This window comes from Oncorhynchus mykiss, chromosome 8 (genome assembly GCF_013265735.2).
Source record: "Oncorhynchus mykiss isolate Arlee chromosome 8, USDA_OmykA_1.1, whole genome shotgun sequence".
NCBI lineage: Eukaryota > Metazoa > Chordata > Actinopteri > Salmoniformes > Salmonidae > Oncorhynchus > Oncorhynchus mykiss.
Window position 1 is genome coordinate 5,341,384 of NC_048572.1, and position 22,598 is coordinate 5,363,981.

The 22,598-nt window shown below is 45.7% G+C and overlaps 1 protein-coding gene across 2 annotated transcripts; it reads right to left on the reverse strand.

Moving 5' to 3' along the window:
* Positions 1-3,128: 3,128 nt before the first annotated feature.
* Positions 3,129-21,299, reverse strand: LOC110529166 (homeobox-containing protein 1). Of its 2 annotated transcripts, none has more exons than XM_036984610.1 (9): positions 21,119-21,299; positions 19,083-19,709; positions 18,579-18,664; positions 12,430-12,540; positions 11,377-11,530; positions 11,001-11,083; positions 9,348-9,443; positions 8,031-8,206; positions 3,129-4,143 (listed from the first exon to the last, which is right to left on the reverse strand). In XM_036984610.1, exons 1-9 carry the CDS (start codon positions 21,157-21,159, stop codon positions 4,009-4,011), a joined length of 1,509 nt encoding a protein of 502 aa, XP_036840505.1. In that variant the 5' UTR covers positions 21,160-21,299; the 3' UTR covers positions 3,129-4,008. The 2 variants fall into 2 exon arrangements, with proteins under 2 accessions (XP_036840505.1, XP_036840504.1); XM_036984609.1 differs by having other exon boundaries at positions 8,031-8,209.
* Positions 21,300-22,598: the final 1,299 nt, after the last annotated feature.

The window sequence follows — 22,598 nt, forward strand, 5'->3', positions numbered from 1 at the left end:
TCTGATTTGAAAATCTATGGCAAGACCTGAACATGGCTGTTTAGCACGGATCAACAACCAATTTGACAGAGCGTGAAGAATTTTGAATGTAATAATGTTGCACAATCCAGGTGTGGAAATCTCTTAGCGACTTACCCAGAAGTCACAGCTGTAATCCCCGAGCTGAGGTACAAATCTGTCGTTCCGCCCATGTTCCTAAGCCGTCATTGAAAATAAGAATTGGTTCTTAACTGACTTGCCTAGTTAAATAAAGGTAAAATAAAAAAATATACAGCTGTAATCACTTCCAAAAGGAGCTTCTACAAAGTATTGACTAAAGGGGTGTGAATACTTATGTAAATTAGATATTTCAGTATTTAAATTTTCAATCAAATGTGCAAACATTTAAAAAAAACATGTTTTCACTTTGTCATTATTGGGTAGTGTGTGTAGATGGGGAAAAAAACAAGATATTTCATACATTTTTTTGAATAAGGCTGTAACGTAACAAAATGTGGAATAAGTCAAGAGAACAGAATACTTTCTGAAGGCCCTGTACATCACAGAGTAAGTAGTATACAGAGACGTTGTGTCTACAGAGCCTTCTGAAAGTATTCAAGTATTTGTATATACAGTGTAGTTTGAAAGAGAGCAGAGTTGGGGACAATAGGAACGTGGACACTTGACTTCTAAGAGCAGGACGATTTGCGGGCAGAGTAAAATACATGTTATCAATATTTATTTCCTGTCAACGTCGGAGTCTAAACTATAGCCATACATTTTCATGGAAAGACCAACACACCGTGCTTCTCTGCCCAATAGATACTTTGCATTCAGAAAGTATTCAGACCCCTTGACTTTTCCCTCATTTTGTTACGTTACATCCTTATTCTGAAATGGATTAAATAGTTCTCTCCTCATCATTCTACACACAAAACCTCATAATGACATCACAATACCTTATAATGACATCACAATACCCCATAATGACATCACAACAGGTTTAGACATACCTTATTTACATAAGTATTCAGACCCTTTGCTATGAGACTCGAAAATTGACCTCAGGTGCATCCTGTTTCCATTGATCATCCTTGAGATGTTTCTACAACTTGATTGGAGTCCACCTGTGGTAAATTCAATTGATTGGACATGATTTGGAAAGGCACACACCTGTCTATACAAGGTCCCACAGTTGACAGTGTATGTCAGAGCAAAACCAAGCCATGAGGTTGAAGGAATTGTCCGTAGAGCTCAGAGACAGGAATGTGTCGAGGCACAGATCTGGGGAAGGTACTGAAATATTTCTGCAGCATTGAAGGTCCTCAAGAACACAGTGGCCTCCATCATTCTTTAACAGAAGAACAGTTTGGAACCACCAAGACTCTTCCTAGAGCTGGCCGCATGGCCAAACTGAGCAATCGGGGGAGAAGGGCCTTGGTCAGGGAGGTGACAAAAACCCGATGGTCAGTCTGACAGAGCTGTAGAGTTCCTCTGTGGAGATGGGAGAACCTTCCAGAAGGACAACCATCTCTGCAGCACTCCACCAAATCAGGCCTTTATGGTCGAGTGGCCAGACAGAAGCCACTCCTCAGTAAAAGGCACCTGACAGTCCAGCTGGAGTTTGCCAAAAGGAACCTAAAGACTCTCAGACCATGAGAAACAAGATTCTCTGGTCTGATGAAACCAAGATTGAAGTCTTTGGCCTGAGTGCCAAGTGTCACGTCTGGAGGAAACCTGGCACCATCCCTACGGTGAAGCATGGTGGTGGCAGCAGCAACAACCCTAAGCACACAGCCAAGACAATGCAGGAGTGGCTTCGGGACAAGTCTCTGAATGTCTTGAGAGGATCTGAGAGAAGAATGGAAGAAAGTCCCCAAATACAGGTGTGCCAAGCTTGTAGCATCATACCCAAGAAGTCTCGAGGCTGTGATCGCTCCCAAAGGTGCTTCAACAAAGTACTGAGTAAAGGGTCTGAATACTTACGTAAAATGTGAGTTTATTTGTAATACATTTGCAAAAAAAAACATTAAAATATATTTTTTGCCTTGTCATTACGGGGTATTGTGATGTCATTACGGGGTATTGTGATGTCATTATGGGGTATTGTGATGTCATTACGGGGTATTGTGATGTCATTATGGGGTATTGTGTGTAGATTGATGAGGGGAATAAAAACAATTCCATCCATTTTAGAATAAGTCTAATGTAACAAAATGTGGACAATGAATGAATGGATCTGAATGAACTGTATATACACCGTCTACCAGGGGAGTCTAATTCAGTCCACGGAGGGCCGAGTGTCGGCTGATATTCACTCCCCCCTTAAAGCAGGGCTGTCACATAGCGTTTCTAATAGACCTACATTTACACAGTTTGACTGTGTCCAGCTCACTATTAAATCACTGAAATTAAAGCTGGACAGTCAGGGAGTATTACAAATTCCAGAAACGATGGTTAGAGGACTATCTTTTTACGAATTTTGACAGCGAGGAAATCTACTTCCAGTGCGGCCCCTGGGGGGGGAAATTATTTTTTTTCCTATTTTTTCCCCCCCCAGACAGTAGTTTAGAAAGTGGTGCTCATCCATTTCATATGATATGTTACGTCCTTCGATGAGGCCGAGTTACCCAAAAGCTTTGTACCGTCTGTCGACGCCGAGATCATCATTCTCACGTTGCCGCCAAAGGACGCGATCTTAGCGCTACCAAACTTCCAGGAAACTCACCCGCCGTTAGTTAACGTACTTTTGATCAAATGTAACCCGTAAAAATGATTAGATTCACCACCTATGGAACATAGCTCTCAGGTCCGTTTGAGATTATATTATGTCAAAAAAATCAATGGGTGTTTATCATTATTTAAGTCAGAAAATAAAATTGACCAAATCACAGATTGTCCCTTTAATATCCACTGACCTACAAGGCTAAACTGATCAGAAGTTAGCCATGTCTCTCATTTGGCCTTGGGGAGTGTGTGTGTGTGTGTGTGGGGGGGGGGTACTGCTGTCTTTCAGATCACTTTTTGACACATGCACATAACCGTCCGCTGCAGAAAATGGACTTCTGTGTTTCTGGTGGCCATTCCATTTAAAAACGAACATGGGACAATTCATTATGTCAATGGTTTACCAACCAAACGTTAAGATTCCAGTAGGAATGAAAGCTGTAGACTGCAGGATACATTGAACAGTCGGGAACAGTCTAGTCCAATCAGAACAGTCCAATCCACAGATGAGTAGTCAACTGACTGTTCTTTGGCAGGGTGATAGACTACATCCCTCCCCCTCTTCCAGCAGTGTTAGTAAGAGGCCACTGATGCACTACCAATGCATTGCACAAGGAAATGGGTTCAGGGCAGCACACGATGAGACAGTATGACAACCATAGAAATGGTGTCACTTCTATTCTAGAACAGACTTCTATTCTATGTCTCTGATGAGAACAGATACCATATATACAGTACAGTAGGATTGAGGTATGTGGGTCTGGGCTCAGAGAGGTGGAGTGGGAAGACTGTTTGACCAGGTCCCCAGGGCCAGTGGCACCATATCGGGGTGGAGGTCCAGAGAAAAACAGCCATTTATTATCCTCCACTCAACTTTCTCACTCCGATGAGGACAAGACAGGGTACAGTTCACCGGGACCGTGGAGGGGCTGAGAACAAGGGGAAGGAGGGTACAGTTCACTGGGATCGTGGAGGAGCTGAGAACAAGGGGAAGGAGGGTACAGTTCACTGGGACCGTGGAGGGGCTGAGAACAAGGGGAAGGAGGGTACAGTTCACCGGGACCGTGGAGGAGCTGAGAACAAGGGGAGGGAGGGTACAGTTCACTGGGACCGTGGAGGGGCTGAGAACAAGAGGAAGGAGGGTAGCTGGAGTTTGATAGCTTCATTTGGTCATCTTCACATTTCTTGAACCACAAACACTCTCTCACACACACACACACACACACACACTATCCTCTCTTGGCTTTTACCCTTCTCTCTCCACTCCTTCCTCCCAGTCACTGTCCAGTAGTAACCCCCTCTTCAGTCATCGTCCGGGACCTCTGTCTTGATGTTGCTAGGCACCCCTCCGGTCCGGGACAGAGCCAGGATGGTATGGTTGACTGCAGCCATCTCCACAGCCAGAGAGATGGGGTCCTGGTGGTCAGTACCATCGTCCTGGAAGAAAGGGGGGGGGGGGGGGGAAACATAGAAAGTAACACGTTTATATATAATCTAATTTTAGTTAGGAAGTCTGAGAGGGACTGGTTTCTTCACCCCCCCCCCCCCCTCCTGCTGGTTTTAATAGCGCTCCCACTGGCTTCTTGTCTGACTCACGCAAGAACTGTGGCCCCCAAAACCCGACCGCAGGCTCACAATGTTATTTTACATGTACATTACTCGACTCCCTTAGCAGCCCCAGTCCGAGCAATTTGGCCACCCCGAGCAAATTCAAAATTTGTCCAATTTTCTTTATGCCAGAGATTGACGTGGTATTATCAACCAATACGTTATATGTACACTACATGACCAAAAGTATGTGGACACCTGCTCTTCGAAAAATCATGGGCATTAATATGGAGTTGGTCCCACCCTTTGCAGCTATAACAGCCTCCACTCTTCTGGGAAGGCTTTCCACTAGATGTTGGAACAGCCTCCACTCTTCTGGGAAGGCTTTCCACTAGATGTTGGAACATTGCTGCTATAACAGCCTCCACTCTTCTGGGAAGGCTTTCCACTAGATGTTGGAACATTGCTGTGGGGACTTGCTTCCATTCAGCCACGAGAGCATTAGTGAGGTCTGGCACTGATGTTGGCTCGCAGTCGGCGTTTCAATTTATCCCAAAGATGTTAGATGGAGTTGAGGTCAAGTTCTTCCACACCGATCGACACACCATTTCTGAATGGACCTCGCTTTGTACACGGGAGCGTTGTTATACCGGAAAGGGTCAAACCCAAACTGTTGCCACAAAGTTGGAAGCTTTTCCACTGCTCCAGAGTCCAATGGTGGCGAGTTTTACGGCACGCCAGCTGACGCTATGCATTGTGGGTACTTGGCCATGGAAACCCCATTTAGCTCCCGACTACCAGAAGTTTCCAGAGGTCATTTAAAAAACAGAGGACAGACGATTTTTTACGTGATACGCACTTCGCAGTCACGTTCTATGAGCTTGTGTGGCCTACCACTTCTCGGCTGAGCCGTTGTTGCTCCTAGATGTTTCCACTTCACAATAACAGCACTTACAGTTGACCGGGGCAGCTGTAGCAGAGCAGACATTTGACGAACTGACTTGTTGGAAAGGTGTCATCCTATGACGGTGCCACGTTGAAAGTCACGGAGCTCTTCAGTAAGGTCATTCTGCTGCCAATGTTTGTCTACGGAGATGTCTGTGTGCTCGATTTTACACAGGCGTGGCTGAAATAGCCGAATCAACTCATTTGAATGTGTCCACATACTGTACTATAGACATACTTTTGTATTTACAGTGTAGTTTGAAAGAGAGCAGAGTTGAGGACAATAGGAACGTGGACACTTGACTTGAGCTACACTTTGAACAACTTCTAAGAGCAGGACGATTTGCGGGCAGAGTAAAATACATGTTATCAATATTTATTTCCTGTCGATGTCGGAGTCTAAACTATAGTCATACATTTTCATGGAAAGACCAACACACCGTGCTTCTCTGCCCAAAACATACCAGGAATGATTCAAACCTAGACTTGTTCCTCATTTTGTTACGTTAAAGCCTTATTCTAAAATGGATGACATAGTTCTCTCCTCAATCTACACACAACACCCCATAATGACGAAGCACATTTTTTTATATATAAAACAAAGTACTGAGTAAAGGGTCTGAATACTCGTTTTTTATTTATATATATATATATATATATACATATATATATATATATATATATATATATATATATATATATATATATATATATATATATATATATATATAAATATTAATGTATATATTAATATATAATATATTATATATATTAATATATATATTATATATATATATATATATAAAATAACAAGTATTCAGACTTACATTTCAGTTATTTTTTTTACTCTTGATGAAGTACAGCGTTACCATAATGATGTCTAATCTACAGTAATGTGGATCTGACGACCGAAACGCATCAATAATAAAATATTAATCGAATAATATTACAGAATACTAACTATATTTGAGCATAAAAACTAATTTGCTTTTTTATATTGGTGTACTTTGAAAAAAAATATTAATATATTAATATTAATATTAGTTTAAAACGAATTATGAACATGACACAAGTTACGGTAATCAGAACGGATTAAAATGAACATGTACAGTGACTATACAAAACATTAGGAACACCTGCTCCACGACCGACTAACCAGGTCAAACTCAATATTAGAAAAGGTGTTTTTAATGTTTGATATACTCAGTGTAATCAAAACGTTATTTTACGATGTAATAACTTGTGTATCTTACGGTGTTACGGTAAAAACTAATTTTTGGAAAATGTGCAGAAATAAATTCAAATCTGAACAGGTAAGAAAATTAAATTTAAAACAGACAATAATTAGATCTACCACAAAAAACTTCATTTAAAAAAAATTAACCAAGAGTAATACCAAGATTGTGAGAATCACCCATTCTGGTTCATTTCCAACAGTCTGAAAAGGCTGTCCACTTTGTTCACATGTTGAAATCAAGAGGCCTACCGTATGTCTCAGAATTAGTTGTCAATTCATATTATAAATTGTGTTTTATGCGTATTGCACATTTATAAGACACAAACTAGACAGCTAGTATAACAGTGTTTGGCTAGAACACTGCTAACATCGTACCATAATGCTGCGGGCAACAAACTGAGCACTCCTTTTCCACAAGCAATGTTCATTGATACTCTGGGTTTCAGTTGTGTCTGTTCTGTACGCAACTTGAGGAGTTGAGACATAAAAAAAAAAGGTATCACAGTAAAATAACATCTCTGTCGTCTTTGTTGTTGTGAGTGGAATGTGGAGGGGCTGTGTGTGTATAAACCGAAAGCAAGAGGTTCCACTCTTCGCCAAAATCTGTGCGTTTCTATGGCTTATTATGGACCTAAGCTTGTTCGCCTGTTTTCCCGACTTTGGGGACAACGACTCCCATTGTTTAGGGCAGAGACATGGGCATCTCGTCATTATACACAGATCTCTGGTGTGAATTGGAAGGTGTTCACAGCACAGAGGAGCAAAGAACACCAGACCAATAAGACAACATTAGAATAAGTGGACATACACCATTTAAAAAAAAACAATTACAAAAAAATGTACTTGATTCTTGCGATACAATATTCCAAATCCCTGAGCAAAAATATACACTCAAATGAATCGAATTAATTTGAAAATCGCCCAGCCCTAAGAGGTAGGCTAGTGAACATGAACCAACCTGTGACTAGGACCTCCGCTTTAAATTCACTAGATGACAACTACACACACAAAAAAAAAAAAATGTTTTTAAATCAGCGAGACTAAACAAATATTTTCATCCCGAAGTTGTCTGCTCGACTGCCCACTCCCAACCGTGGCATGAAAAATGCCAACCTCGCCACAAAGATATCCGTCCAGGGCCTGTGGGTCCGCCAGACATCTCACAAGAATGCAGCCCTCTCTCTCTCCTCTGAATCAAATTTTTTGTCAGAAACGTACTAAATAAAATACAGTTTGATTTGGTTCTGGCTCCATACCTGTGTGGGTGAAGTGGGCTCCATACCTGTGTGGGTGAAGTGGGCTCCATACCTGTGTGGGTGAAGTGGGCTCCATACCTGTGTGGGTGAAGTGGGCTCCATACCTGTGTGGGTGAAGTGGGCTCCATACCTGTGTGGGTGAAGTGGGCTCCATACCTGTGTGGGTGAAGTGGGCTCCATACCTGTGTGGGTGAAGTGGGCTCCATACCTGTGTGGGTGAAGTGGGCTCCATACCTGTGTGGGTGAAGTGGGCTCCATACCTGTGTGGGTGAAGTGGGCTCCATACCTGTGTGGGTGAAGTGGGCTCCATACCTGTGTGGGTGAAGTGGGCTCCATACCTGTGTGGGTGAAGTGGGCTCCAGCCTGTAGAAGCCAAAGGGCCTGGCCATGGGTCTCTTGTCGAAGTAGGGCAGGTCACAGGCCTGTTCTGTGTAGTCCCCTCCATCGATGTCGTCGCTGTTGGAATGTCCTCCAGGACTCTGGACGTCTATCCAATGGCTCTCCAGGATCGTGGCTTCTTGAGAAAAAAAAAAAACAGAGGGCCGGTTATTATGACACAAAAACATTCCATCCCCTCGGATAGGTCAACGGGTGAGGAGGACAAAGACAAAAGGAGCATCCTGTTTCTGCATAGGTCTCCGTTATTTAGTGACGGGGCATAGGAACAGGCTTTTACGTTCCGGCGTAAACCGCCTTCGTCAGAGCCTTATGACCTAGTCGACTCCCCACAACTTCCTAAGTGTTACTGTCTTTGACCTCCAGCCAGGTGAAAGGTCATGACACCCTGTGGATGGTTATGTCATTACATGAACATTATCATTATAGTTGGAATCTAGAATTCTCAAGGGAACGCCACAGCTGAATACACAGGAAAAATCTGTCAATTAAACTCATTTTATAATGGCCTTTTTTTACATCAGCAGTTGACAGATACCCAACCTAAACCCCAAACAGCAAGCAATGCAGAGGCAGAAACACAGGTAGCAGGAAAAACTTCCTAGATGGAAGAAACCTAGAGAGGAACCAGGCACCAAGGGCTGGCCAGTCCTCTACTGGCTGTACAGGGTAGACCAGAGGAACCAGGCACCAAGGGCTGGCCAGTCCTCTACTGGCTGTACAGGGTAGACCAGAGGAACCAGGCTTCATTATATAACAGACCCAGCGTCGCCCAGCCCACGTAACCAACGGCGACAGAGAAACCCAGCCCACGTAACCAACGGCGACAGAGAAACCCAGCCCACGTAACCAACGGCGACAGAGAAACCCAGCCCACGTAACCAACGACAGAGAAACCCAGCCCACGTAACCAACGGCGACAGAGAAACCCAGCCCACGTAACCAACGGCGACAGAGAAACCCAGCCCACGTAACCAACGACGACAGAGAAACCCAGCCCAGGTAACCAACGACGACAGAGAAACCCAGCCCACGTAACCAACGACGACAGAGAAACCCAGCCCAGGTAACCAACGACGACAGAGAAACCCAGCCCAGGTAACCAACGACGACAGAGAAACCCAGCCCAGGTAACCAACGACGAGAGAAACCCAGCCCAGGTAACCAACGACGAGAGAAACCCAGCCCACGTAACCAACGACGACAGAGAAAACCAGCCCACGTTACCAACGGCGACAGAGAAACCCAGCCCACGTTACCAATATTAGCTCGTCTCTTGATCTCCTTGCGTCGGTTGGCAAACCAGTTGTAGACTTTAAGAGAGCTGACTCTCTCCAGGTCCGATAGCTTCTTCCCTGAAATAAAATAACATTCAGGAGATTAGATCATTCCAGATTATTCCAAACAGTATATTATATCCCAAAGGGCAACGTACACTGAAAAAATAAATGCAACATGTAAAGTGTTGGTCTCATGTTTCATGAGCTGAAATAAAAGATCCCAGAAATGTTCCACACGCACAAAAATCTGATTTCTCTGAAATGTGGCGCACTCATTTGTTTACATCCCTGTTAGTGAGAATTTCTCTTTTGCCAAGAAAAACCTTCCACTTGACAGGTGTGGCATATCAAGAAGCTTGTATGTCAGGTGTATGGTGTGGTGCTGTCTGATGTCAACGTTGTGCTGGAGGTGGGGTTATGGTATGGTCAGGCATAAGTTACGGACAACGACCACAATTGCATTTCATCGATTGCAATTTGAATGCACAGAGATACCCGTGACGAGATCCTGAGGCCCATTGTCGTGCCATTCATCCACGTCATGTTTCAGCATGATAATTCACAGCCCCATGTCTCAAGGATATGTGCACAATACCTGGAAGCTGAAAATGTCCCAGTTCTTCCACTGCCTGCATACTCACCAGACATGTCACTCATTGAGCATGTTTGGGATGCTCTGGATCAACATGTACGACAGCGTGTTCCAGTTCCCACCAATATCCAGCAACTTCACACAGTCATTGAAGAAGAGGAGTGGGACAACATTCCACAGGTGACAATCAACAGCCGGACCAACTCTAAGGAGATGTGGAGCGCTGCCTGAGGCAAATGGTGGTCACACCAGATTCTGACGGGTTCTCTGATCCATAGCCTTTTTATCTGAATCCGTGACCAACCGTATCCGTGACCAACCGCATCCGTGACCAACCGCATCCGTGACCAACAGCATCCGTGACCAACAGCATCCGTGACCAACAGCATCCGTGACCAACAGATGCATATCTGTATTCCCAGTCATGTGAAATCCATATATTAGGGTCTAATGAATTTATTTCCATTGACTTGATTTCCTCATATGAACTGTAACTTGAAATTGTAAGATGTTGCATTTATATCTTTGTTCAGTTTACATTTATGTGTACATTTAGGTATTTTACAGACTCACAACCACTACACTACAGTCGCAGGTAGCTGGGCAGGACAACCACCACACTACAGTCACAGGAAGCTAGGCAGGACAACCACTACACTACAGTCACAGGCAGCTGGGCAGGACAACCACTACACTACAGTCACAGGAAGCTAGGCAGGACAACCACTACACTACAGTCACAGGAAGCTAGGCAGGACAACCACTACACTACAGTCACAGGAAGCTAGGCAGGACAACCACCACACTACAGTCACAGGAAGCTAGGCAGGACAACCACTACACTACAGTCACAGGCAGCTGGGCAGGACAACCACTACACTACAGTCACAGGCAGCTGGGTGGGACAACCACTACACTACAGTCACAGGCAGCTGGGTGGGACAACCACTACACTACAGTCACAGGAAGTAGCTAAGCATCTATCAGCTAAATCAGGTCTAGTAACAAAGGCCAGAACAACAGTAAGGTGGACAGAATACCTGGTTTCTGGATGACAGCGTTGCAGGCGTTAGAGATCTCCTCTCTCTTAGCTTCGTCAGGGTACTGGTTGTCATTGAAGTAGCTGAGGAGAAGAGGTGGCCATCTCAAAACACAGATATAGCCAGCCGGTGTTCCCGAATATCACCCTATTCTCTACGTAGTGCACTACTTTAGAGCAGAGCCCACTCCTCCCTATCCCCTCAGTCATCTATGCACTCTCTCCCTCTCCTCATCACAGCCAGACATTATTTCCTCCGGGTAAAGATGCTCTCCTCTCACCCCCTCTGCTCGCTCCTCACCTCTTCTCATCACAGCCAGACATTATTTCCTCCGGGTAAAGATGCTCTCCTCTCACCCCCTCTGCTCGCTCCTCACCTCTCCATCACAGCCAGACATTCTTTCCTCCAGGTAAAACGACTTCCTCTGCGTAGCCGGAAGATTCCTGGGGCGGTACTTATATGGGGTGTGGTCTGTCTCCACTCCATTTCCTCCATAGCCATGGGGGCGGGGCGCATGTTTAGAGTGGCACCTGGAGGAGCCAATAGCGGGAAAGCATTAACTCACAGCGCGTCTCGTTTTTCACTAGACACCAAATTAAACCAAAAGAGGTACTATCTGAACTTCCGTCCAAATAGAAACAATTGTTTTTGTCCCCAATGCAGAATGTTTTAAAACCTTTTGCTCAAATGAATAGGACCCAGCATCAGAGCGGTATTACTGAGACTGTCATTAAGTGATACCTGCAGTATTATTGATTGTGAAGGACTGTGTGGGGACTAGATTGGGTTGGGTAGAGGTGGCCAGTCTTTGATTAATAAGGTGTTGGGTAGAGGTGGCCAATCATTCCATAATAACTGTGAAGTTAATGCTGAATAATTTGGCAGAGTTCCACAGAAGGACATGATTTAGCAGAGGACAAGGATGGTACACAGAGACACAGACAGAGAGAGAGAAAGACAGACACAGAGACAGAGAGAGACAGACAGAGACAGAGAGAGACACACAGACAGAGACACACAGACAGACACACACAGACAGACACACAGACATACACACAGACAGACACACAGACAGACAGAGACACACACGGACAGACAGAGACACACACGGACAGACAGAGACACACACGGACAGACAGAGACACACACGGACAGACAGAGACACACACAGACAGACAGAGACACACACAGACAGACAGAGACACACACAGACAGACAGAGACACACACAGACAGACAGAGACACACACAGACACACACACACAGACAGACAGAGACACAGAGACAGACAGACACACAGAGACAGACAGACACAGAGACAGACAGAGACACAGAGACAGACAGAGACACAGAGACAGACAGAGACACAGAGACAGACAGAGACAGACAGAGACACAGACAGAGAGAAAGACAGAGAGACACACGGGTACCTGGGGAGGTCTTTTCTAGCTGGTACCAGTGGTAGAAAGCTCTCTTCTTCTGTTCACTGAGGTCAGAGCCGTGTTGAAGCAACCAATGAGAGATCCTGCTCTGACTGATTCCTGGAACACACACACACACACACACACACACACGGTTAGAGGTAGCAGTCCTACCAACCAATAATAATAATGTACCTGCCAGTGAGACTCTACACATAGCCAGGAGAAGTCCTCAATGAAGCTAATGTATCCCCATCACATCAGCTAATGTACCCCCATCACATCAGCTAATGTAGCCCCCATCACATCAGCTAATGTAGCCCCCATCACATCAGCTAATGTAGCCCCCATCACATCAGCTAATGTAGCCCCCATCACATCAGCTAATGTAGCCCCCATCACATCAGCTAATGTAGCCCCCATCACATCAGCTAATGTAGCCCCCATCACATCAGCTAATGTAGCCCCCATCACATCAGCTAATGTAGCCCCCATCACATCAGCTAATATAGCCCCCATCACATCAGCTAATATAGCCCCCATCACATCAGCTAATGTAGCCCCCATCACATCAGCTAATGTAGCCCCCATCACATCAGCTAATATAGCCCCCATCACATCAGCTAATATAGCCCCCATCACATCAGCTAATGTAGCCCCCATCACATCAGCTAATGTAGCCCCCATCACTGCAGCTAATATAGCCCCCATCACATCAGCTAATATAGCCCCCATCACATCAGCTAATGTAGCCCCCATCACATCAGCTAATGTAGCCCCCATCACATCAGCTAATGTAGCCCCCATCACTGCAGCTAATATAGCCCCCATCACATCAGCTAATGTAGCCCCCATCACATCAGCTAATATAGCCCCCAACACATCAGCTAATGTAGCCCCCATCACTGCAGCTAATATAGCCCCCATCACATCAGCTAATATAGCCCCCATCACATCAGCTAATGTAGCCCCCATCACATCAGCTAATGTAGCCCCCATCACAACAGCTAATATAGCCCCCATCACATCAGCTAATATAGCCCCCATCACATCAGCTAATATAGCCCCCATCACATCAGCTAATATAGCCCCCATCACATCAGCTAATATAGCCCCCATCACATCAGCTAATATAGCCCCCATCACATCAGCTAATGTAGCCCCCATCACATCAGCTAATGTAGCCCCCATCACTGCAGCTAATATAGCCCCCATCACATCAGCTAATGTAGCCCCCATCACATCAGCTAATGTAGCCCCCATCACATCAGCTAATGTAGCCCCCATCACTGCAGCTAATGTAGAAGTTATAAAGCTGTGTACACTTCCAAATACTGTGCCAAATCATGTGAAGAATGCAACAAAGATGCAGAATCTGGCCACGTGCATACAGTTCCCTCAGCGCTCACAACAAGCAACCTCTGATCAAAGTCCCTCTACTTCCATTCGAGGTGAAAATTATGAATCAGACACCTTATCGATAGCAACAGCTCAATGGAGGAACGTAGTCAGAGAAATGCTGATGAATGTCTTGCTCGAGCTGTGTATGAAACTGGTTCACCTCTGATGCTCACAAGCAATGTGTATTGGAAGAGATTTCTGAATGTTCTTCGCCCAGCATACACCCCTCCAACCAGACATGCTTTATCTACTCATTTGCTGGATGCAACAGAGTTCAACAGAGTTCAAGTGAAGGTCAAGCAAATCCTAGAGAAAGCAGACTGTATTGCAATCATCTCTGATGGGTGATCGAATGTTCGTGGGCAAGAAATAATGAACTACATCTCCGAACCCTCAACCAGTATTCTGCAAAAGCACAGAGACAAGGGACAACAGACACACCGGTCTCTACATTGCAGATGAGCTGAAGCCAGCCAATGACCTTGGACCACAGAAGGTATTTGCACTGGGTGACAGACAATGCTGTGAACATGACAGCTGATTGGTCTAAAGTGGGAGGAGTCCTACCCTCACATCACACCCATTGGCTGTGCTGCTCATATGCATTGAATCTGCTCCTCAAGGACATCATGGCACTGAAAACAATGGATACACTCTACAAGAGAGCCAAGGGAATGGTTAGGTATGTGAAGGGTCATCAAGTTATAGCAGGAATCTACCTCACCAAGCAAAGTGAGACGAATAAGAGCACCACATTGAAGCTGCACAGCAACACCTGTTGATGGGGGGGGGGGGGGTTGTCGAGTCTCTCCAAGAAATGGTAATATCATAGTCTGCCGATATGGACAGCCCCATCAAGAGGATCCTCCTGGGTGATGTATATTGGGGAGAGAGTGGTAAGCAGCCTGAAACCTAAAGCAGTAGCCATTGCACGGATTGAGGGAAACAATGCCATCCTGTCTGATGTTCATACTCTGCTTGCAGATGTAAGATAATAAATCCGTATTGCCCTGCCCACTTTACTGTTGCTCCAATCAGAGGAAACTGCAGTTCTGAAACACATCAAAAAGCGTGAAGACTTCTGCCTGAAGCCCATACACGCTGCAGAGTACATGTTGGACCCCAAGTATGCTGGCAAGAGCATCCTGTCTGGTGCAGAGATCAACAAGGCCTATGGTGTCATCACTACTGTGTCTCGCCACCTTGGCCTGGATGAGGGCAAGGTTCTTCGCAGTCTGGCGAAGTACACTTCCAAGCAAGGTCTTTGGGATGGAGATGCAATGTGGCAGTCGTGTCAACATATTTCATCAGCCACCTGGTGGAAAGGACTTTGTGGATCTGAGGCTCTTTCCCCTGTTGCCTCCATCAGCCGCCTCAGAGCGCAACTGGTCCTTGTTTGGGAACACACACACCAAAGCACGCAACCCGGCTGACCAATTAAAGGGTTAAAAAATTGGTGGCCATGCAGGCAAATTTGAGGCTTTTTGAGCCTGACAACGAGCCATCTTCAACAAGGTTGGAAAGTGACAGTGAAGATGAGGCCTCAGAGTCTGATATTCAAGAGGTGGACATTGAGGAGGTCCAAGGAGAAGACATGGAAGCCTGAGAGGAAAACAACCAAAGCTTTAGTTTCTAGACTATCATTTTACAGATGTATGTTGAAAACGTTTTTGGGAGATGCGACGGATCATTGGGGATCATTCAATATTCCAATATATTTTGTTGTTCAGTGAAATCATCCCATGTGAAGAGTCAACTCAATTAAAGTTCAATTCGTAACTAAATAATTTATTTTTTCTAGATTTAATCATTTGCAATTATGTCTATTTATGAGGTAAAAGGTTTATGTTTCTGTCTCCATATGATATGGTAAATATATCCAATGCAAAAAACATCTACATTTAAATGGAATTAATTTGCATACATTTCTGTTAATTCCCACAGAACATTTCCACCTCTGAATACTCCCCAAAATGTGCAACCCTAGCCATCACTACTGTAGCCCCCATCACTACTGTAGCCACACCACTACTGTAGCCCCAATCACTACTGTAGCCCCCATCACTACTGTAGCCCCCATCACTACTGTAGCCCCCATCACTACTGTAGCCCCCATCACTACTGTAGCCCCCATCACTACTGTAGCCAAATCACTACTGCGCATATATGTCTGGTTAAATTAAATATAATATACACTGCTCAAGAAAATAAAGGGAACACTAAAATAACACATCCTAGATCTGAATGAATGAAATATTCTTATTAAATACTTTTTCCTTTCCATAGTTGAATGTGCTGACAACAAAATCACACAAAAATGATCAATGGAAATCCAATTTATCAACCCATGGAGGTCTGGATTTGGAGTCACACTCAAAATTAAAGCGGAAAACCACACTACAGGCTGATCCAACTTTGATGTAATGTCCTTAAAACAAGTCAAAATGAGGCTCAGTAGTGTGTGTGGCCTCCACATGCCTGTTTGACCTCCCTACAACGCCTGGGCATGCTCCTGATGAGGTGGCGGATGGTCTCCTGAGGGATCTCCTCCCAGACCTGGACTAAAGCATCCGCCAACTCCTGGACAGTCTATGGTGCAACGTGGCGTTGGTGGATGGAGCGAGACATGATGTCCCAGATGTGCTCAATTGGATTCAGGTCTGGGGAGGGGCGGGCCAGTCCATAGCATCAATGCCTTCCTCTTGCAGGAACTGCTGACACACTCCAGCCACATGAGGTCTAGCATTGTCTTGCATTAGGAGGAACCCAGGGCCAACCGCACCAGCATATGGTCTCACAAGGGGTCTGAGGATCTCATCTCGGTACCTAATGGCAGTCAGGCTACCTCTGGCGAGCACATGGAGGGCTGTGAGGCCCCCCAAAGAAATGCCACCCCACACCTTGACTGACCCACCGCTAAACCGGTCATGCTGGAGGATGTTGCAGGCAGCAGAACGTTCTCCACGGCGTCTCCAGACTCTGTCACATGTGCTCAGTGTGAACCTGGTTTCATCTGTGAAGATCACAGGGCGCCAGTGGCGAATTTGCCCATCTTGGTGTTCTCTGGCAAATGCCAAACGTCCTGCACGGTGTTGGGCTGTAAGCACAACCTCCACCTGTGGATGTCGGGCCCTCATACCATCCTCATGGAGTCTGTTTCTGACCGTTTGAGCAGACACATGCACATTTGTGGCCTGCTGGAGGTCATTTTGCAGGGCTCTGGCAGTGCTCCTCCTGCTCCTCCTTGCACAAAGGCGGAGGTAGCGGTCCTGCTGCTGGGTTGTTGCCCTCCTCCACGTCTCCTGATGTACTGGCCTGTCTCTTGGTAGCGCCTCCATGCTCTGGACACTACGCTGACAGACACAGTAAACCTTATTGCCACAGCTCGCATTGATGTGCCATCCTGGATGAGCTGCACTACCTGAGCCACTTGTGTGGGTTGTAGACTCCGTCTCATGCTACCACTAGAGTGAAAGGACTGCCAGCATTCAAAAGTGACCAAAACATCAGCCAGGAAGCATAGGAACTGAGAAGTGGTCTGTGGTCACCACCTGCAGAACCACTCCTTTATTGGGGATGTCTTGCTAATTGCCTATAATTTCCACCTGTTGTCTATTCCATTTGCACAACAGCATGTGACATTTATTATCAATCAGTGTTGCTTCCTAAGTGGACAGTTTGATTTCACAGAAGTGTGATTGACTTGGAGTTACATTGTGTTGTTTAAGTGTTCCCTTTATTTTTTTGAGCAGTGTATTTAATTTAATGTCTGTGTGTGACAGACTTCTGATTGCTGTGTGAGCCTTGTGGGAGGGGTTGTCAATTATAGTGGAAGCTTCAAGGTGTTACTGCTCTGGGCCACCACAGCGTCTTTGTTACTGACCTGTGACCTGGGCCACCACAGCGTCTGTTACTGATCTGTGACCTGGGCCACCACAGTGCGTTTGTTACTGACCTGTGACCTGGGCCACCAGTGTCTTTGTTACTGACCTGTGACCTGGGCCACCACAGTGCCTTTGTTACTGACCTGTGACCTGGGCCACCAGTGTCTTTGTTACTGACCTGTGACACCACAGTGCCTTTGTTACTGACCTGTGACACCACAGCGCCTTTGTTACTGACCTGTGACCTGGGCCACCAGTGTCACTGACCTGTGACCTGGGCCACCAGTGTCTTTGTTACTGACCTGTGACCTGGGCCACCAGTGCCTTTGTTACTGACCTGTGACCTGGGCCACCACAGTGCCTTTGTTACTGACCTGTGACCTGGGCCACCACAGTGCCTTTGTTACTGACCTGTGACCTGGGCCACCACAGTGCCTTTGTTACTGACCTGTGACCTGGGCCACCACAGTGCCTTTGTTACTGACCTGTGACCTGGGCCACCACAGTGCCTTTGTTACTGACCTGTGACACGGGCCACCACAGTGCCTTTGTTACTGACCTGTGACACCACAGTGCCTTTGTTACTGACCTGTGACACCACAGTGCCTTTGTTACTGACCTGTGACACCACAGTGCCTTTGTTACTGACCTGTGACACCACAGTGCCTTTGTTACTGACCTGTGACACCACAGTGCCTTTGTTACTGACCTGTGACACCACAGTGCCTTTGTTACTGACCTGTGACCTGGGCCACCACAGCGTCTTTGTTACTGACCTGAGACACCACAGTGCCTTTGTTACTGACCTGTGACACCACAGCGCCTTTGTTACTGACCTGTGACCTGGGCCACCACAGTGCCTTTGTTACTGACCTGTGACCTGGGCCACCACAGCCTGAGAGATTCTCCTGTTCCCCAGGAACGACTTGATCTCCTCCTTCACAATGCTGCCGTCTCTCCTGTGTACACACACACACACGACAGTGCATAAATAGGTTAACCAGTGTTATTGTTATATAGAATATATGCCATTGAAACAAAGCCTTTTAAAGTCCAAAGCGACTAAATCATGAGTATATATACATTATAAATGTGTGCATGCTTTTTTGTTGGTGTGACTACAGTCCTGATGGTGGTAGACTGGTGAATAAAATTACATATTGAATAGGATCCATGTTAGCCTGGGTACCAGTCTGGTAATCTATCATTCCACTCCTTGTACTCCATGTCATGACAAATCCTTGCCACTCCTATGTTTGTCATCACACTGAGTATAAGGTGTGACCAAGTTACCACAAAACAGGTTCTGGATTTCAGGCTAGATCTCTGTAGGCTGGTGTGTGACGTTGACCCCACCATGACCCCATCATCACTGACCTCATGAGCTCCTCCACCTTGTCATCGATTTCCAGCTCCTCCTCAGTTGCCTCGAACCCGAACGCCCTGGCGGCCGCTGCACTGTTCACCGGGTACCGCGGCGGCGAGAGCTTCCCATTGGGCGTCGCCGCCAGGCTGTCCCGCCCACCGTTCTGCGCCATGGTGACCAGTGACACGGGGGAGTGGCGGACAGCAGAGGGCAGTGGGGAGGTGTCGTAGCTGTTGCTAGGCGACGGGGACAGCCCCCCGCGCGGTGAGAGGTACTGTGTCTGTGCGACGGTAGAGTTGGTGCAGGAAGAGGCCAGGGTGGTGTTGTTAACCTCACTGCTCCCACTGGTGGAATTATTATTATTATTATTATCATCATCATCAACAGTAATACTGGACGAGGAGGTGGTGGCTGCAGTGTTGTTGGAGGTGGTGCAATTAGGGTCTGACACAGAGCTGCTTGCTCCTCCCCCGTAGGAGGTGCGATGTCCAAACTTGGCCCCGTGCTCACGGTCCAGTCGATCTAGGGTGTCCAGGGCGTGGAGGATCTCCTGCTTGGTCATGCCCGTACGCCGCAGCCTCTGGAGCAGGTCGATCTGCTCGATGGTGAAGCGAGGCTCGTCTGTGTAATGAGACATCCTGGAGAAGAGAGGTACACAGTGAGAGGAGAAGGGGAGGGACAGCAGAAACACAGGGAGTCACCTTGAAAGCATTAGCTGATCCTATCTCAATAATTTTGCTGTGCTTAAGAGCAATAACAAATGAACAAATGGTTTTCCCACAGGCCAAGCATCTCTCTGTACAGTGTTCCATACACATTTCAGGGTAGAAGAGATCAATAGAGTCAACCAGGGTGCAGCACATTTTCCATCTTGTGAGGCAACATGACTAGATCTTTCTATCAGTAGACAAGTTCGAAAGATGCACGTGGCAACAGTTCTCTCTGCTTGGTGTTTTGGCATACAGATGTTACGATATACTGGTATTAATGCACGGACTGGTTTGAGTTTTTAACTTTACCTTCTATAAAACGATATTTGAATGTTGAAAAGTGATAAAGCCGTGTGTAACGTCCATTTGTACCTAGCACTCAGTCACTCAAGGATACCATTGTTGTTGCTGGAGCAAGACATTTGCGTTCCGTCAATGCTGCACACGCAACAAAGACAGCGAGGCTTTTTTCACTTAGCTTAATATAAATCGACTAACGGTCTATAACGACACTATTTGTTTGTGTTTCTGACGTCTGCAAACAGCTGGGTGCGTATACTGCATCATGGGAAATAAAAGTTCTCATTCGAATATTTATGTGGGTTTAAAGCTGCACATCTGCGGAACGCCCGGATTCAATCACCAAATAATTAATGTCATCAACATTCGTTTAAATGACAGTTATTAGGCAATGCAATTAGTTACTTCGCTGGCAATTTTGGCAAACAAAGAGAATTGGTACCAAAACTGTTACTGGAGCTAGTTAGTGAACGTCGTTATGCCAGTCTGATTTTACTTGGTAGTGAACGTCGTTATGCCAGTCTGATTTTACTTGGTAGTGAACGTCGTTATGCCAGTCTGATTTTTCTTAGTAGTGAACGTCGTTATGCCAGTCTGTTTTTACTTGGTAGTGAACGTCGTTATGCCAGTCTGATTTTACTTGGTAGTGAACGTCGTTATGCCAATCTGATTTTACTTGGTAGGTCAGTCTATCTGAAGGACTAGTTAGCCAACTTTCGCTAGCTCTGTTTTCAGATACAGTAACCGTTTCTGTACCAACTCTAACTACTACTGCTTGTTTGGTTATTGGCTAACTCGCTAGCAAACTCAAAATACTAAGTTAGCTGACTGACTTTTACCCATGCACTTAGCTAGCTAATAATCGCCAAACGACAACTGTTTCAGTTACATTTAAGTGTGTTCTTAGTTATTTTCCCAGATGGTAATGTAGCCAACTGCTAAACCACCGTTGAAAATAATTTAGCTATAGGCTAGCTAGTTTTACGTTAGCTAATTTGACGGGCTAACGTTAGCTAGCTAAATATATCACATCTTACCTTGGCTCTCTATCTTGATGTGCCTCTGTACATTTGACCATTTAAAATCGCATACCACCACTGAACAGTGTGTGTGTGGGGAGGGGAAATGCCACTAGCAACCGTAGCAACAACACATCGACCGCCTGGTTGTAGCAGGAGTGCTAACGCTAGATTTCAATTACAAGCTTATTGTCACAGAGTTTATAAACCCACAAGGGGGGGTGAAACATCGCGAGATTTCCGGGAGCGCTTCCGGGAATGTCAAACAGACGTGAATAGTTGTTCATTTTCATTTTCTGGAAATCAAAACAAACAAAAAAGTTAGCACCTAGATTCGAGACAAAGGTTGTTGAACACGTTATTCCAACCTCGCGAAATTGACAAATCTTCCTCGAGAAATATTTTATGTCAATGGAGTGCCTTTGATTTGACAGCTTGCACATGCGCAGTTCGGCGCGCGTGACCGTTCACTTTGTGAGGTTAGTTTTTATAGTTTTAACAAGTTTTGTTAACGTAAATCATTAAGAACCAATTGTTATTTACAAAGACGGCCTAGTCGACGGACTGCATTGTTCAGGGGTAGAACGATAGATTGTCTACCTTGTCAGCTCGGGGATTCGATCCGGCAACCTTTGTCCTTTGACTGTCCCAATGCTCCTAACCTCTAGGCTACCTGCCGCCCTTAAAAGTATGATCGGAGATTTCTATTGTAGAAGCAGTTTTAGGTAATCTTTAGAATGACTGCACTGTTTTTGGTACTGTTTTGGAGTTGCAAGCACGGGTAACTGCATTTGTGGGAGCCGGAGTGGTGCAGCGGTCTAAGGCACTGCATTTAAGCACGGGTAACTGCATTTGTGGGAGCCGGAGTGGTGCAGCGGTCTAAGGCACTGCATTTAAGACACTTTCTGGTTCGAATCCAGGCTGCATCACATCCGGCCATGATTAGGAGTCCCATAGGGCGGCGCACAAATGGCCCAACATCGTCCGGGGTAGACCGTCAATTGTAAATAAGAATATGTTCTTCACTGACTTGTCTAGTTAAATAAAGGTAAAAAAACGGAGTGACTGAAAGTGGGCGTGTCAGAAGTGGGCGGATCAACTGCTTTACTCCAGCGCTCTATAATTGGTTAACCAGCTTTGATTGAGCATGTTTCTTAATTAACGTTATTGGTCAGTTCTCTGCATGCAGATGTTGGCCGAACTGATATTTCTTACAGTCATCTCTGCCGACCAGGACCACACACTGTAAATGTTAAAGCCCTGCAGCCACGCAAAACGGTATCGTGTCGCAACAAATATACCAAGTAAACTGATTCTCTTTCCACACGCATTATTCCGTTGATCCTCCCACGTCTCCTTCCAGCAGATGGCGTTTTTCCGTTGTTTGGTCAACAAGTAAAGAGTTTTTGTATCGTGTGTCGAATTTCGGAGATTTATTTGATCGAATATACATTTCATTATGCTTACGTTATGCGTGTACTGATATAACTAGGTCATG

What these genes read in the sequence shown, in the direction of transcription:
- LOC110529166 (XM_036984609.1), bottom strand. Translation starts at nt 21,159, where the DNA reads ATGGTCAAATGTACAGAGGCACATCAAGATAGAGAGCCAAG. An exon ending in GCTAGAAAAGACCTCCCCAG is followed by an intron (nt 11,531 to 12,429) that starts GTACCCGTGTGT and finishes TGGCTCCTCCAG; the next exon opens with GTGCCACTCTAAACATGCGC. An exon ending in CAAGAGACGAGCTAATATTG is followed by an intron (nt 8,210 to 9,347) that starts GTAACGTGGGCT and finishes TTTTTTCTCAAG; the next exon opens with AAGCCACGATCCTGGAGAGC.